This window comes from Charadrius vociferus, unplaced genomic scaffold (assembly GCF_000708025.1).
Source record: "Charadrius vociferus isolate BGI_N301 unplaced genomic scaffold, ASM70802v2 scaffold413, whole genome shotgun sequence".
Taxonomy (NCBI): domain Eukaryota; kingdom Metazoa; phylum Chordata; class Aves; order Charadriiformes; family Charadriidae; genus Charadrius; species Charadrius vociferus.
Window position 1 is genome coordinate 64,017 of NW_009647738.1, and position 17,403 is coordinate 81,419.

Consider the following 17,403-nt stretch of genomic DNA (forward strand, 5'->3'; position numbering starts at 1 on the left):
TATCAACGGTGCCTTCCCATTGGCTCCTGTTACCCCAGGAGCTCCCAGTTCAAGGGTTATCAAGGATTATCTCATCCAACCTCAAGAATGGTCCACCTTGACAAGAAAGAAATCAAGCAAAGGCAGCAGGAGGCCTGCATGGATGAACAAGAAGCTCCTCACTAAACCCTATCACAAAAAGGAAGCGTACAGGAGGTGGAAGCAGGAACAGGTGACCCAGGAGGAACACAGAGTTGCTTTCCAAGTGTGTAGGTATGGGGTTAGGAAAACCAAAACCCACCTGGTTTTGAATCTGGCTGCAATGTGAAGGGCTATAAAGGACTTCACAAGTACGTTAACAGCTGAAGGAAGACTGGGGAAAACACAAACACACTGCTGAGCAGGGCAGGGGCCCTGGTGACAAAGGACATGAAAACCACCTTCTTTGCCTCAGTTTTAACTGCTAAGACTGGCCTACAGGAACCCCAGGCCCCTAAGACCAAAGAGAAAGCCTGAAGCAAGGAAGACCGAAACCCTCAGTGGAAGATGGTCAAGTTAGGGAACACTAAAACAAAGCGGACATAAACAAGTCCATGGTGCCTTAACAGATGCAGCCTGGGAACTACTGGAGAGAGTCCAGCATAGGGCAACCAAGATGACTGAGGGATTGGAGCATCTCCCTTATGAGGAAAGGCTGAGAGAGCTGGGACTCTTTAGCCTGGAGAAGAGAAGGCTGAGGGGAGACCTTATTATTACTTTCAAGTATCTAAAGGGTGGGTGGAAGCAGGATGGAGCCAGACTCTTCTCGGTGGTTCCCAGTGACGGGACGAGGGACAATGGGCACAAGTTGGAACATAGGAAGTTCCGTTCCAACACACGGAAAAACTTCTTTACAGTTCGGGTGAGAGAGCACTGGCACAGGCTGCCCAGGGAGGTTGTGGAGTCCCCTTCTCTGGAGATTTAAGACCCGCCTGGATGCAGTCCTGAGTAATGTGCTCTAGGCAGTCCTGCTTTAGCAGGGGAGTTGGACTAGATGATCTCTAGAGGTCCCTTCCAACTCTGAAAATTCCGTGATTCCGTAGGTTGACACTGGGGCCAATACTATCTAACCTCTTCTTTAATGACCTGGGTGATAGGGCAGAATGCACCCTCAGCAAGTGTGCAGATGATACAAAACTGTGATGAGTTGGTGATACATCTGATCACCCAGCCATTCAGTGGGTCCTTGATAGGTTGGATTTTAACAAAGGGAAATGCTAAGTCCTGCACCTGGGCAGGAATAACCCCATGAACTAGTACACACTGAGGAAATGGCAGGAAAGCAGTTTTGCAGAGAAGAACCTGTGGGCAATGGTGGACAATTAGTCAATTAGTATTGACTACACCACTCAGCTTGGTGTCAACCACAACCTTGCTGAGGGTGTATTCAATCCCACTATGTCATTAATGAAGATATTAAATAGTATTGGTTCTAGTACAGACCCTTGAGGGGCAGCCACTTGTTACTGGTTTCCATTTGGACATAGAGGTGTTGACTGTAACTCTTTGGATACAGCCGTCCAGCCAATTTCATCAAATCCATATCTCTCCAATTTAGAGGCAAGAATGTTGTGGGAAACTATCTCAAGAGGTGCCTTCCAATTGCAGTCACTCTGTGAATGAAATGTTTTAGATGGAATTTTTCTACTTTATCACAATTATTTTTAGAACAGTATTTTTCAAACTAAGAACTGATATATAGGGGAGCCAAAGAGCTCACTATAAAGCATCATAGCAAAAATTAACATTGACATACCTGTCAAATATCATCAGATGTTTTCTGTGAGTCACTAACCTTTTGACTGATATTTATTAATTAAACAAAATAGCATTGAGCTTTCATATGTGCTTTACTGCTAATGTTGCAATCAAAAGCAGCAGTCTCAGCAATACTCCAGATATCATTTACTCTGAATCAACTGTAAGTCTCCAGTTTCTATTAAGAAATACAAGACATTCAAATTTGAGAGGTTTATGAAGATTCTTTTGTAAATTAATCAATTCCCATTTAAAATCCCATTAAAATTCCTTACATTATTTCTAGTGTCCATTTGTGGCAAAACTGAAATAGTCATTAAACTGGCTCAACATAGCTAGTGTGCAAGCATAGAAACAGCTATCTTTAACCTACCTCAATAGTTGAGAAACAGAAATAGGAGTGACAACAAAACAGTATACTATTTTTGCTGTTTACACTCTCCAGATATGTCAGTCACCCCTAAATCTCCAGAGCCAGCTCAAGAAGAGAAAATCTGTTTCACAACCTATGGCTTAGTCCATATTTTCAACCCTCCTTCCCCAATCTGAACTTAAAGTGAAATTATTTAAAATGTGACTGAAAGCATAGCACAAAACAGGCTACAGCTATGCTTCTCTTGCTATAAACATTCTTATACACTGTCATGTTTCAGTAAAAGAAAACAGTAATGTTTCTCTTAAATTTGTATAAATACGTTGGGGGGGAAATATCTCAGAAAAGCATAAATAATTTCTTACTTTCAATTACCAAGTTCACAGACTTGTTGTAATAAACACATCGAGGTATACTTAGCTTGCAAACAGAAGTAAATCTGTCAGCCCCTGTTTCACCAGTTTCTCTGGAATGGAGATAACCTTTGCAGTCAAAATAATAAAAGAGTAATTTCAAATTCGACCTGCAGTTTGAAAAAAAGAGCACGATTACTCTTGCTGTACTTTATTTTATCTTCAGTATAATGGCATCAGACAAATTCTTGGATGTTAACTTCCATCACTATCTTTTCTTTTTCCCCCCCAAGAGCTATCTCCCCAAATAGAAAAATTGGTCTCTTAATCAAAAGAGGATAAAGACATATCGGTTTGGATGGATGTACACTATATTAACTAGAGTATTAACACACAGAGAATACTTCCTCCAGAGAAAGTTGTATCTTCCAATACAGGATACAAAATTTATTCATCATATGGCCCACTAGCATTAGGAAACATGACAACTCCACCCTGTCATTTCAACCACAAGTTCTTCCAAGAGCTTGTTTTGCTAGACATCCAACTGCAAGATTGCTTCTTGAAATGAATGTTCATACAAGGCCAAGATTGCTTATGTATATGTGGTTATGCACAACACAGGGATCTTCCAGAACAGGAAGCTTTCCCTCTGGGATCATCTGTGTTCATTCCAAACGTGCAAACTTTGACACCTTCCTATTGCCAACATGAACAGGCCAAATATTCAAGGAAGATGTGCGTTTCAGATTTCTCTCATGTGTCCCCAACATTTCAGTCACTGAGACCCCTCACAACATGGACAGTTGATGGATCACATACTGCAAGTCTAGCGCTGGCTAAAAAATGGACAGTGTCTGTGTATCAACAACAAAACAGAGGCTGGGGAAGTTAGAGAGCCCAGTTTGTTCTTCTCTCAAATGCTGAGAAGTACCCATATTAGAGGCAGACTTATACTCCCCAGTTGTCAACACTGGATAAGAAAAGAAGAGATGAAAGCAGATGGAAGGCACAGAAAGGCTGAGTTTATCCATTAGGTAAGCAAGGGCAGGAACAAGTGGAGAAATAGAAGAAGGAATAAAAATAGAAAAGGAGAAGGGGGCAAAAATCCAATAATGTAGGGATCTGGGAAGGAAGAGGTGCCTTAGGAAAGATGCAAACCAGAAGAGTTACCCCTAACTCAGAGTCATCTGTACCCTATGCACATCAGCCATTCTCTGTCTGGATCAGCACCACATGGCATCACTGTTACAGGGACAAGGTCCCTTAGAAGAAGTACTAGGCCTTGGAGAAGATCACGCTGGGAGTAGTGAAGAGAGCTAATATCTATGATCAATTTCCCACTCCTCAATCCCTATTAGTATCTTCTATTCACTTTTAACTGCTGTCCTCCTCCCCTTCTCGCAACACCACTGAATCTTCAGCCCTCAAAACTACAGCTCTCCAAAGCTGCTTTCCTCTTCTCAGCAACCAACATCTCTACTTACTTCGGGAACATCTGTCATCATTGCAAAACTGAATTTGTTTCTTGTTCTTGGAATTGCAAAAATGTAATGCCAAGTCTCCAAAAGAAATTCTTTTCATTAAAGGAAGTTTAGCATGCAACCACTAGAGCTAGTAGTATTTACTTATTCAGTCATTTATTTCATTAATATTGAGATTACTGTGACGTTATTTGAATCTAAAATCAAAGATTTTAAGATACATTTTGAAATATTATGAGGCTTAATTCAATTCTGAAAGCAAGAAACTCCATGAAGTGTGGTGGAGCAACAGTTAAGACACATCATTTTAAATATAAAAGAAAGGGGAAAAAGAAGTTCAAGAGGATACATACACATAAAATCAGGCATCTTCAGATTAAGCTGCATTATTTAAAATTCCTTTTTCAATATCTTACAAATACAAGCAAGTTTTTACATGTATTAGGTACAATATTTTCAGTCCTAAATCATAAGTACATCAGAATCACTGTTTGTACAATTCAAATTAATTAAAAGGCAAAATTGTGTGATCAATGTAGCATTAACATAAAGTTTTAATTCTTACATACTTTACAAAGCATTTTAAAGTTTTGAAGCATGTCCAAAACCAAGGAGACAGACACGAAGTGTGCATACTGTTTTATATGAATATGTGTGATAGATAGGCCCAATATATAAACAATAAAATTAACAGGCAATATTAATCAGAATAAAAATAAACTCATCCCTCAGAATCAGGAGGGAAGAAACTAGCCCAAAATGCCAAGTTTCTATTTTCCTGTCTTTAACTGCACGTAAATTCTTTTCCGCATAATTTGAAGCTTTATAATTTAATGTGACATTTGCACAGCTACTCAAGTAAAAAAATCCCCCAAACATCAACAGTTACAGAAATAAACAAACCTAACAACATCTAATACCAGCAATGATTGGACTTAGGTTACCATGCCATTTAAGCCCAGCTAGGTGTTACTGCATGACCTAGTGAAGTCTTTGGATTATTATGTACTGATCTGTCAATGTTTTCTTCATCATAAGCTTCCTCTCTTACCTTTCTAAAACACCATCTAAACAGGGAGTCTATCTGACCTGTTCTTGTTATTTTTTTTTAAAGACACAAAAATATCTTTAAAAATTAAAATGATAGCATTAAGCCAATTCATTTTTAATCATGACTTTTTGCAACAGGAATATTGCTAAACAAAATAAGCACATTGAAGTCACCTTTTTCAATAAAAATTTAAAAGACGATCCCTAAAAAACAGGCAGAACAGAAACAAAGGATTCCAAAAGAAAACCTTTTTGGTGCTTTCAAAACAACTATAGATTTGTTAAGTTAGAAGAATAGATGTCAGCTGCTAAAAGAAAAAAGAATCTATTTCAAAGAGAAGGATCACACCATATTAACTATATTGTTCTTAAAAAAAAAAAAAAAAAACAACCCAGCCTGCTTAACTTCCAGAATGTGTTGATGATGGGAAAAAATGCGTATAACCGCAACTAGAACTTTCCAGCAGCAATGCAGTATTACTTCAAATGGGAATGTGTGGTAAATCAAAGAAATAGCAGGGGAAAAGTATGATCCAGTTCTTAGCGATTCATCAAAACCAGTTGTCTGTAGATAGACCAAACATCAGAAGACTTATCAGCTAAACAATCTGTCCAAAGAATTAAGTTCCTACGCAAGACACCAGAATCCAGGCACTATTTTCCGTTCTCAAATTAAATGTTCCCTCTCCGATTTGCAAATAAAAGAACATCACCTACTAAAGAAAGTATTTATTTTGATGTTAACGTTTTTTCACTACATTATGAATGGGGGTTTGGTAGCCTTAAAATGCAGAATTTATTCATTTCTACAACATACCACAATGAGGCTGCAGCAAAATTTTAGTTTTATAGGATTAAAATGGCCACTAATTCTGCATTACAGCCAAAAACATGTTATTACCTAATAGCACTAAATGTCTTGAAAATACGCAGCACCTCACATTTAGAGAAGAGCTGAGGTGTTACAAGTTGAGATGAATATATATGGCTATGTGATCAAAAAAGGGGAAAAAAATAAAACTGACATACCGACAAAAAAAATGTAAAAATCAGACACACATTTGCACTTGTTTCCTTCCTGTCTAAACAAGCAAGGAATTGTAAAGCTAAAATTGCATTTATGCAACTTTATGGTTGCAACACTGCACACAAGTCAAGAAAACTAAAATTAGACTTCCCTCAGCAATTGTAACTTGTAATTTTTTACAATTGTAAATTGTAATTGCTACACTTTGTATGCAAAAAAGTTAGAATTACAGTATGTTACAGCTACACTTTGTACGCAAAAAAGTTAGAATTACAGTATGTTATTCTGCCTTTTAAACACTACAAACACCGAAGCAAGAATGTGGGAATCGTAACTAATTTCACCAGCACGTATGAATTCAAGATCTCAAAAAGATCATTGCATTAAATATAGAAACAACCTATAATACTGGTTAATAGCAATTTGTTTATTCTATTTATGAACCCACTGCTGCTCCTTTACTGTCTCTGGTTGTTGTAGTAACACAGGGAAACAACATTAAGAACGTGAAAATACTACACATTCTCTTCAATCTTGATTTGTTAAAGCTAATTTTATTTAGACGGAACACACAACTTTTTACTTTTCTCACTTACACAAGCACAAGTGTTGCAACGCTCCCTTGCCACTCATTGGTTAAATGCTAACACTATACCAAAGACTTGGAATCCTGCTCCACCAATTAGGAGCAGTGATTATCACTCCCCTTCAGTTCTTCCATTTTCAGTACTACCAAACTAAGTATAAGGCTTTTTCACACCCACAATCAAGGAAGTTTGTGACTAGTCCAGAACACAATTCACTTCATCAGCATGCTAACCCAACTCAGAAAACATCTGTAGTACACATAATGTTCCTACCTTGCCTTTCAAAATATTTAATGTTGAAAAACCTGAAAGCATATTTTACTGAAACTATTTTGTGACAACAAACTATGGTAACATAACTGTGACCCTTGACTGAGGCAAGAAGTCAAAAGTAAAAGATGCAAAAAGAAGAATTACTGGTTTAGTTGACAAAGATTAATGAAATCTTCTCTTAGAACTAAGCAAAGTAACTTCACAAAAAGAAGTCTAATATAAATACTACCTTGTTAAAAACCTGGCTCTATTACCTACAAACCCAGCTTTTGAGAATTTCCTATGTCACAAGTGCCAGAAGTCAGTTAATTAGTGAATATAAAGGTGCATGAACTAATGCACGTTCATGTAAAAATGTTCATTTGCATGAATATTAATTTGGTTTACATATTATATTCGAATATTAATATAGAAATGTCATTTAAGAGGAATTAAGTCAATGCACACCTATAGCTTAGGATGCCAGAATCAGTTCAGTTGAAAGTCTTACCCCAAGACTTCCCAAAGCTATGCCAGAGTCACCACTTTAAAGCTTTTAAGCTTTTCAAGTCAACAGCACTAATAACCAGCTGTTTCTACCGGAAAAAGAAATGCTAGCGAGACAGACAGCTGTACTGTGTGGCTGCCAGATTTACTCCGTGTGTGGCCACAGGTGTTGACCGTAGTGTTGTAGGAGCCAGTGGAGAAAGACAAAAGCAATTGGCATTAAAAGCTGTACTAACAGAAGGCATCCAATATTCAAGTTTCACAGAAGTCATTTTAACTGTCAGCTCTTCGAAGAATGACTCTCTTTTCTTCTCTGATTTGATTCTGGCTATATCCAGAAGACAAGAAGAGCAAGTACATGAGTTTTTCTACAAAGTTAAAAGTTATGACCCTTTCTCATTGCCATTCTTGAAAACTGTAGTACCTGACTCAAAGAGGTGTGATACAGATAGACTGATACTTGCAAACCTCAGTAACATCTCCACTACTTAAATATTTCTGCTTGAAAAGCATCATGAAAGTGTTAAAAAATAAAATCCACTAATTCTAATGTCAAGAGTCTGAGGATCATTAACTTTAGCTGGTATGATACTCCATAAATCAAAAGGTTTTTCAGTAAAGCTTATTTTTATGACATAGCTAAGCAAATATTTCTTTCATTGAGTAGGATGTTACACAGAAACAAGGAAAAAAAATAGATTATTATATTACCATAAGTTCCAAGACGTACTGCAGCCAAGAATTCAACACAAATTATTACAGTAACTCTGAAGTCCAAACGGGAAACAATGCAGTAGCTACTTAAAACCCATCCACAGCACCAAAAAATTAAGTGAAGCTGAATTACCAACAAGAAACTTTTGAAATGTTGTAAGGCTATAATATTTAGTTTTTCCTGCTGTAACACTGGAAGAAGACTGAAAACTTCAATGAAAAATTTGTCTTGTATGTGAGACTTCATACATGTATTTAATGAATTATGTTGAATTTTGCAATGGAAGGAATTTTAATTCCATTGTCTAGCACCTAATTACACTTCACAGATTTTTATTATGCAACATACATTATTTCATATTCAAGTCAGTTAATATTTTACAAGTAATCAGCCATAGCTACTCTAGAACACACTAAGTCATACTGTTAAACACACATGTACTATGCAAAGTATTTTTCTATTCATCTGTTCTATGAAATAGATCATAAGGATGACTGATCAGAGTTACAGTAATGTACTTACGCAAGTCAGGCTCTGACCTAAAGACTTTAGAAATTCTTTAAATTCAAAAGGCTTTGAAGCAGGTCTGTATGTACTTAGAGTATTAGTTGGACATACATACACTCTACGCAAAGTCCTCCTGAAAAAAGTAAGATACTATAAGAAAGAAATTACCTGGACCGTCTTGTAATGATCTTGATGTGAAATTAATTTTTCTTTTTTTTCCTTCAGGAAATCCATTTCTAGAATACTATGTTTTTCCAGTAAATATTCCAATTCCTATGAAGTTTATAAAATAAAATACATGAAGTTACAAACATTTGCGAATTGTGAAAATACAGATTCAGTTAATCATTGTAACTAATTTCATTTCTGAAGACTATGACATTTGCTCTCATAATATACACAGAGATACAGAGTTGTGTAAGAAAATTCTGATTGCAGTCTTTAAATTGAGATAATATTTTCAAGAAGTATTAGGTATTTAAAAATCAAAGGCATGTCGTATAAGGAGCAGCTAAGGACTTTGGGTTTGTCTAGTTTAGAGAGGAGGCTGAGAGGTGACCTCATTGCTCTCTGTACCTCTCCACGTGCTCTCCTCAGGAAGCAAGGTGCTGATCACTTCTCCCTGGTATTCAGGGATAGGAGACGTGGGAATGGTTCAAAGCTGTGCCAGGGGATGTTTAGACTGGACATTAGGAAGCATTTCTTTACCGAGAGGCTGGTCAAACACTGGAACGGGCTTCATAAAGAGGTGGTTGATGCCCCAACCCTGACAGTGTTTAAGATGCATTTGGACAATGCCCTTAATAATATGCTTTAACTTTTGGTGAGCCCTGAAGTGCTCAGGCAGTTGGACCATACGATTGTTGTATGTGCCTTCCAACTGGAACAATTCTATTTTAATTATTTCCATGTTTTTAATAGCTGTTCTTTCTGCATTTGAAAAGCAGCATATTAAATGTACTTCTAGAAAATGGTTTCGCTACAAAGGCAGAAATCCCATTACATACAGCCCTAATGATCTCTATCTACATCTCCAAAATTAATAACATTTTGAAATATTTTGTCATCTTGCTGAGACCCAGTCTAGAAGCCTGCTCAACATGAACCAATAGAGAGGAAGGAGAATGACACTACTGACAATAAACTTCAAAATTATTTGCTATACAAAGAGCTCAAGATTTTTATTTTTTCTTAATGCAGCTGTTGCTCCTACCAAACTCATTCCCACTATATATAAGCTGTTGGCAACATTTCAGTTGCTCAAGAACAACTATTTCTGCAGCCACGCAGGAAGCCAGTATAGAAACAAATGACCTGCCAGATCACTGTACAGCTATTCAAACAAAGGCACAACTAAAAAGGTCATAAGGAGGACAGAAAGAGCAGGTCTGCTTAGTTCAATCCTGCTTTTGGACGAAATAATAAAAACAGTTCTTAAGATTTAAGGTCTTTGATTCAACTGCAGAGATAGAAACCGATTGTGCAATACTTCTTAAATTCAGAGCCTAGCCTATCTCATCTTATAGTCGGTATTCACTCTTCCCTTTCAGGCCTCCTCTATGGACCTAATTACTAGCAAAATCAATCCATTCCAGACCTCCTCAGCTTTGGCTCTAGTTATTTATCCTCATTTTCATTTCCAACTAGCCATTTTGTCCTTCTCTAGCACACCTTGATAGCTATCATGGAACAGTATTAAGAATAGCAGAAATTAAACTTACTCTCCCACGCCCCAGTGACCTTTTGCTAACTCAGATGCATAATTACAGGCATAGCCCTGCTTGGTACTCTAGCATATTCAGGTCAGAAGGAATATGAAGAATTTAGTTAGCAGAGCTCCCAGGGCCGGGGAGAGTGTTATGTGTTACGTTCAGACAGATAGTCAAAGACACTTAACTTCAGTGACCACATGCTCACTCTCAAAATACGGGGGAATCACAATACCTTCCAACCACATGGCTCAATGCTAAGAAAACTTGTCAACTTTTTTTTTTTCCTTCCCCCCCCCGCCCCGAATTTTTTTTTTCCTGAAACTTTATTAAAATTCGCCTAAAAGAGACACCAGACATGGAAAAAAAAAAAAGAAAGTATTTTTGCTAATTTTGGCCAATTTCTCTGGAATTTCGCTAATTTCTACAAAAAATGAATGGCAAATCTCTGCCAGCTCCAACTACATTTAAATCCTATATGAATTGCAAACATTTGCATTAAAAAACCTATTCATACCTGTTTAATTTTTAGTTTTTCTTCTTCAACAGTGCAAAGCTTGATTTCTAGGTTTGTAACAGCTTGTTGAAGGTAGCTCTTCGGTTCATTTGTTCTCTGTGTCTCAGCATCAATCAAAGCAACGGTTGACGTAACTAAAGTCTTGTCTTCAATTACATTCGAAGAGGTAACTGGAGTATGTGCTTGAATCTAATTCATATGAGAAACAAAATGGTAAAGGAAATGGTAACGGGAATTTAACATTCCAGTCAAGTCAAATTTCATTTCCAGATGACATTACAGAACTTAAGAACTGTAAATACTAAGGTTACTTTTTTGAAACCACACTTCTCTGAAATTGGCCACGCACACTCATATGTAGGATGTGCTGGCCAAAAAGAAAGCTTCAACAACGGAACAGTAGCTAGTAATTCTAGATGGACATCAATCCTTCCAATCTCCTCGACTGCTTTTCAAGAATACTTTAGGAGAAAGCTTTAAGGAGGAGGATGGCACAGATACCGCAGTTTCCAATGAGGTCAAAATACTCAAAAGAGGTGGAAAGAGACAGAATTAAAACTGAATCATCTGTCCCAAAGCATCAGGCTTACAGGGAAATAAACTTTCATTGGATTAGTCACTCCATGTTTTCACCCAATGCAGACTGCAAACAGTAGCCATGGAAAGGGAACACAAATTTTTTGTACTAAAATAAATACTCATCTTGATGCTAGACCAACAGAACAAAGTAATTGGGACATGTCTAATGCCATTTCAGTGAACTGTAGAAGTACAAAAACTGAAATGGAGTCATCTAGAATACACAACCCAAAACAGATGGAACACTGATAATAAGCCCATATTTTCAGAAAAGCACAAAAATAAATCACGTGAGGTTTAAAATATTTTGTTGTATTATTAACAAAAGCCAAAGGTGTGGGTTTTTTTTTTTTCCTTCTTAAAAAAAAAGGCAAAAACTTGTTTATATCACAGCAAAGGAACTTCAAAGAAAAAAGCTGGTAAATTAATTTCAGCTGCCGCTTTTTCAACAACTATTTGAAAGACAAGGACTTGAAATTTGGGGAGGGGTGGTGAAAGGAACATCTCAATGTGTTTATTAAGAGACATTTGATTGATCTGATTTAATCCATTCCCTTAACACCTTTTATTCAAACAGACACTCAAATAATAGATTGACCTTTCAAAAAATAAGTATCTTTCAAAGGATTCAAGGAAATAAACAAACAAAAATAGCTGAGATCTTGACAGTACATGGATACAGAAGATCAAGTAGACAAAACAACCAGAAAGGAAACTGCAGTTTGTGCTCTGAATTCCCCTTCCATAAGGAGCAAAGAGAAACTAGATGTGCTAATTCTATTTCTATTACTCAAGATTAGAATCTGGCACTGCCAAAAATTTTGATGTTGGAACACTTTAGTTCTTTTAAGATGAAACCTCAACGAGCTCTGGAGATACAATTATAGAAGAATACATTTCTCCTAATATCCTCCTCTAACAGGTGTAAGAATATTTTATTATAGTTTTATGCCAGCCATTTTCCTTCAGTTCTATCTAAAAGTGCAAAGTATCATCTTCATTTCAAAATGTTAAAGGACCTCCTCTCAATTCCCTTACTCCCTTTAGTAACACTTGCTAATGTTGTATTCTTTAGTTTATATTATTTCCTGCATTAGAGAGCTTATGGAACCATGGGTCTGTTAGTAGCTGACCAGAACAAGAGGAAAAAAATTGAAAAATAGCCTACAACTAGAATTTGCACACATAATAATTCAGAAGTAACAAAGTGTATTTCTTATTTTTAGTAAGACTACCTAACCAAATGACTTTTGTGTTTTAAAAAATACACCTTAGTGTATTTCGCCTTAGTATTCTGGAATAGATATAGTATAGAATAGTATAGAAAAAATACACCTTAGTATTCTGGAATATCCAAAGTGTTCTATCCAGAGAACACACAAGCCAAAGTTGCTGGCCTAGCTCAAACAAGAAGGGATACAGGTTATTCACATTTCACTGTTAGCCAAAATAAAAAAAGGTAGGATCTGTTGTGGCTGAAGAAAAGCATATTTTGATCATCTTGCCAGTAATAGAAATTTCCTTATCAACACATTGTCAGGCAGATGAAGAGCTTTCAACATAGAAAATTACCCTGGCTGTCATCAATCAAAAAAGAAAACAAACACTCCACCCCCTTCAAGAAAAAAAAAAAAACAACATACTTTTGGATTTCTAAAAAAAATTTCTGTGGGATCATTTGCATCTGGGCATATCTCTTCTTCACTTTTTATAGACTTTCCCCAGAACATTAGGCTAGGAACAACTACTAAACAGTAACTAATTCATTAGTAAGACTGAACTACTGGAGCATACTAGCCACAGTCCTTCTGGAAGTGTGAACACACAGACACTGCTCAAAGGAAAACCATTAAGAGTCAGTTTAATCAAAACAAGTATTTTTTACACATTGTTTAAATAGCTCTAGAGAAATGCTTTTAAATGGTCAGATTATGGAAATCTGACTTAATCGTGAAATTCAACTTTCACCAGTCACCTAAGACTTGATGAGACTACCAGAAAAATAAAGACAAGTGCTGAAAGCAGGAGGGTTGCAAACTAGCCCAAAATATTGATTGGTTCAGAGAAAGCCAAAGGCACTTTGTACTGCAAGTATATACCACTATGCATCCTGAAACAAGGAACTTCATAATCAATAAACTTGTTCAAATAGATGTCATTGCAACCAATGGCAATAAAAATTCACCTGGGATGGTAAATCTATTTAATTCTCGTCCTTAGAAAACTAGCATTCTTGTGCTAGTCTCCAGGCAGAAATTCTTTTCCCTCCCTTGCTCACCTAATCGTTTAGTTGAAAACTAAAAAGAAGCTAACATCAGTTCTCAGCATTATTGAAGCCATAAGGAAAAATCAAGAGGACACAACTAGGACTGTGTCAGATGACCCCCCCCCAAAAAAAAAAATCAACTTTAAAAGTAATGGGGGGAAAAAACAAAGTAAAATATAATAAAATAAAAAAAACTAAAAGGAATTTAATTATAATTATGTAAAGATTAAACATTAATTCTCTAATCCTAAAATGACTTGAGAAAACATAAAAGTGTGATATGTATGTACAGCCATAATCTCTACAGCTTTAACAGTAACAAATTTTCTTAGAGAACCTTCCTGCTACTGCTTCCTCCTTTCACATCCAGCCCTATCAGCATACCTTTAACTTTTAATAACTATTTAACACACTTATCTCTTGCAGTCCATACCACAGTAGTATGGTGTCTCCCAGCTATAGGATTTAAACATAATTTAAAAATTATTTTACTTCAAAGTCTGTATCATAGGACATATCTGTTGCTCTTAAAAGGCAATTCAATCTAAATTTCTACAGAAAAGATACAATGCTAAGATATTTAATACATCGAGTTCCCATACTGAAACACAAAAATTGTGGGTTTACCTGTTCTTCAGGAACAGCTGAGTTTATAACATTGTTAGCTGTTTGAATCGATGTTACCACATTATCACCTGATAAACTGAATGAGTCAGAAGGAACCAGGCAGGAAGAAGGCACAGAGTGCTCCAGAAGAACATCAGGAGATATATTGACTTCAGATACTAATGCAAAAATAAAAACAGAAAACACACACAATATGAAGAGGCATTCAAAAATTAATTTTGTTTCTGAAATCTATACCTAGCAAAACCTGTCACACTAGCAACAAGTATAGTCATACTAATGTAAAGTTATGTACCTCTTACAATCTAATTGCACTGAAGAGTAATTCACAGAATCACGGAATTTTCAGAGTTAGAAGGGACCTCTAGAGATCATCTAATCCAACTCCCCTGCTAAAGCAGGATTGCCTAGAGCACATTACTCAGGACTGCATCCAGGTGGGTCTTGAAAATCTCCAGAGAAGGAGACTCCACAATCTCCCTGGGCAGCCTGTGCCAGTGCTCTCTCACCCGAACTGTAAAGAAGTTTTTCCGTGTGTTGGAACGGAACTTTCTATGTTCCAACTTGCACCCATTGCCCCTTGTCCTGTCACTGGGAACCACCGAGAAGAGTCTGGCTCCATCCTCCTTCAACCCACCCTTTAGATACTTGTAAGTAATAATAAGGTCTCCCCTCAGCCTTCTCTTCTCCAGGCTAAAGAGTCCCAGCTCTCTCAGCCTTTCCTCATAAGGGAGATGCTCCAATCCCTCAATCATCTTGGTTGCCCTTCGCTGGACTCTCTCCAGCAGTTCCCTGTCCCTTTTGAACTGGGGAGCCCAAAACTGGACACAGTACTCCAGTTGTGGCCCCACCAGTGCCGAGTAGAGGGGGAGAATGACCTCCCTCAACCTACTGGTCACACTCATACAATTACATACAAAGTTCCCATGGTTTTGAGTACTATAAACTTAAGGACATTCAAAACTGTACAGTCACACCAAATTTAGACTTGTAACTTACACACACGTTTCACAAGACAATGGTCAAAGGCAGCAGTTTTAACTTTTGTCTCTTTCCATTCAAATAACCTTTCAGCTTCAGCATGATCTTTAATCAGTTTAAGTCAACTGTAAAACCATACTTCAAATTTCCCAAGTGTTATAAATTTTAAAGGTAAAAATCCTTAACTGTTTTAGAAGACATATACAAACAGCTTACTAAGACACATGATAAAAGCAGTTTTACATTTTATAAGAGGTCAAAAGATAAAAAAAATGACGATGCCTCTAGCTAATAAAACTTAAGTATAATTAATACTGGAGTGAGATCTTCCATAACAATTTCCAGTTATGGTACAAACATCCTGAACAGTGGATCATCATTATCAACCCAACACAACAGAAACTTGAGCACTTTTATGAAAGATTCAGACATAAACTAAATAAAAAGGAGAAGAGAAAGCTTTACATACATTTCAATTTAACAGCAAAGTGCTGCAAACTTTGATAAAGGTTAGCTACCGGTATGCCTTTGCAGTAGACAAAAGGTATATCTAATTGCCATAGAAAAAGCAGCTCACATTATCATTACAAATCTGGTAAAATGTGAAAGATGCCACTAGCCCGGAGCAAGGTTCAGCCTCTCAATATCACTGTTTAATACTGCACAAGTATGCATACACAGCACAAACAAGGGTATACATTGCCCTAAAGGCATTCAAAAGGACACACTAATCCTTGAATCCAGGTGCTCCTTCTTTACCTCCCAGTTCTGGGTTTTAGGTTAACATAGAGAGGCATGCAAATCTCATCTAACAAAAAGAAGAAAGAAAATAGACCATGAGATAGAAAAAGTATCAAGATGCTAATTGCAGCAATAGTAGATCTGGACATGTGGGGAGGAAAAAAAAATAAAAAAAACTACACCCACCAAAAAAACAGCTGAGCAGAAAATGGAAACTTGGATGAAAAGCCTAGAGGACAGCACTTCAGCAAACAGAACGGGAACCAATCTAAGTAACCAGGACAAAACAAAGGACTTGGACACAACTGCATCTTTAACAGTAAACTCTTCTCCAGAATTGGAAATGGGACTTTTTAGGCTTCCTTTATATACCATAAGATATTTGTCAAACTCCTCCCCTTCCAAATATCTGCTTACAAAGGCAGCTCCCTATAACAATTACCTACTCCTTTACTTCAAATGACAGTGAGATGACAGAAAAGACCTTTTTGCCTCTAAAAATACAGTAACATCTCTGTTTTATGCTATTACTTCATACTCTGAATTCCAGTTTGAAATAAATTTCCAACAGATGGAAAACCAACTAAAATAATGTACAGCAGGCAATTCTGACTGAGCAGACAAGCTATTTCTCTTACCAAAACTGGCAACTAACAAGGAAAAACCTAGCATGACACCAATCCTTATGGTGCTAGCGTTCATCCTTTGGTGACGTTAACATTTATCCTTTGGTGATGACCACCATAGTACAGGCATAGTTCACATACAAATACTTTATCACAAAAGTAAAAACTGAAACTGAGTCTGGATACAGATGAGGACTGCAGACTGACAGAGATTAAAGCTTACGGTATTCACGTATTTTGGGGTATGCAATACTAGACATACGACTTCATTTTTCAGATAATACAGTTCTATGTGGAACCTTCTACAATCAAACTGAGCTTTCAGTGATTCCAATTATAGTAATGAACGTTTAGCGTTTTCAGGGGGAAGAAAAAACAGAAACAAAAACCCCACCTCTCAAGTTGTCAAAATAAAGCCTAGGAAATGAGGAGCAACAACCGGTGACCACCTCTGATCACTGTGATTTAAAATTATTCAACTAAATATACGACCTTACAGAAGACAAGAAGAGGTGGCAACTCTCCAAGGTATCATTCAAACATCTTTTTCACAAAACCTTCTTTTCATTTTCAGCAATGTTAAAGATTCATAAATTGGGCATTCCTAGAATTACATGTGCTATGTCTGTAATTCAAGCTCTCTTTATTCATTCCTTTTGTGTATATACTGGTGAAATTGCATTAGTGTTTTAGTTCAGCTCAAAATTCGCTTACGAAAATGACCTC

The 17,403-nt window shown here is 36.9% G+C and overlaps 1 protein-coding gene across 1 annotated transcript in view; it reads right to left on the reverse strand.

Annotated features, from left to right (window-relative positions):
• The window catches only part of CCDC91 (coiled-coil domain containing 91), a gene marked incomplete at its 3' end in the record, with an annotated part of 81,922 nt that overhangs the window by 55,192 nt on the left and 9,327 nt on the right, over positions 1–17,403 (reverse strand). Inside the window, exons 3-5 of the mRNA XM_009881876.1 lie at positions 14,330–14,487; positions 10,858–11,046; positions 8,800–8,904 (exon numbers count right to left, since the gene is read on the reverse strand). Coding sequence (XP_009880178.1) covers positions 8,800–8,904; positions 10,858–11,046; positions 14,330–14,487 — 452 coding nt within the window. The remainder of the gene's footprint in view (positions 1–8,799; positions 8,905–10,857; positions 11,047–14,329; positions 14,488–17,403) is intronic.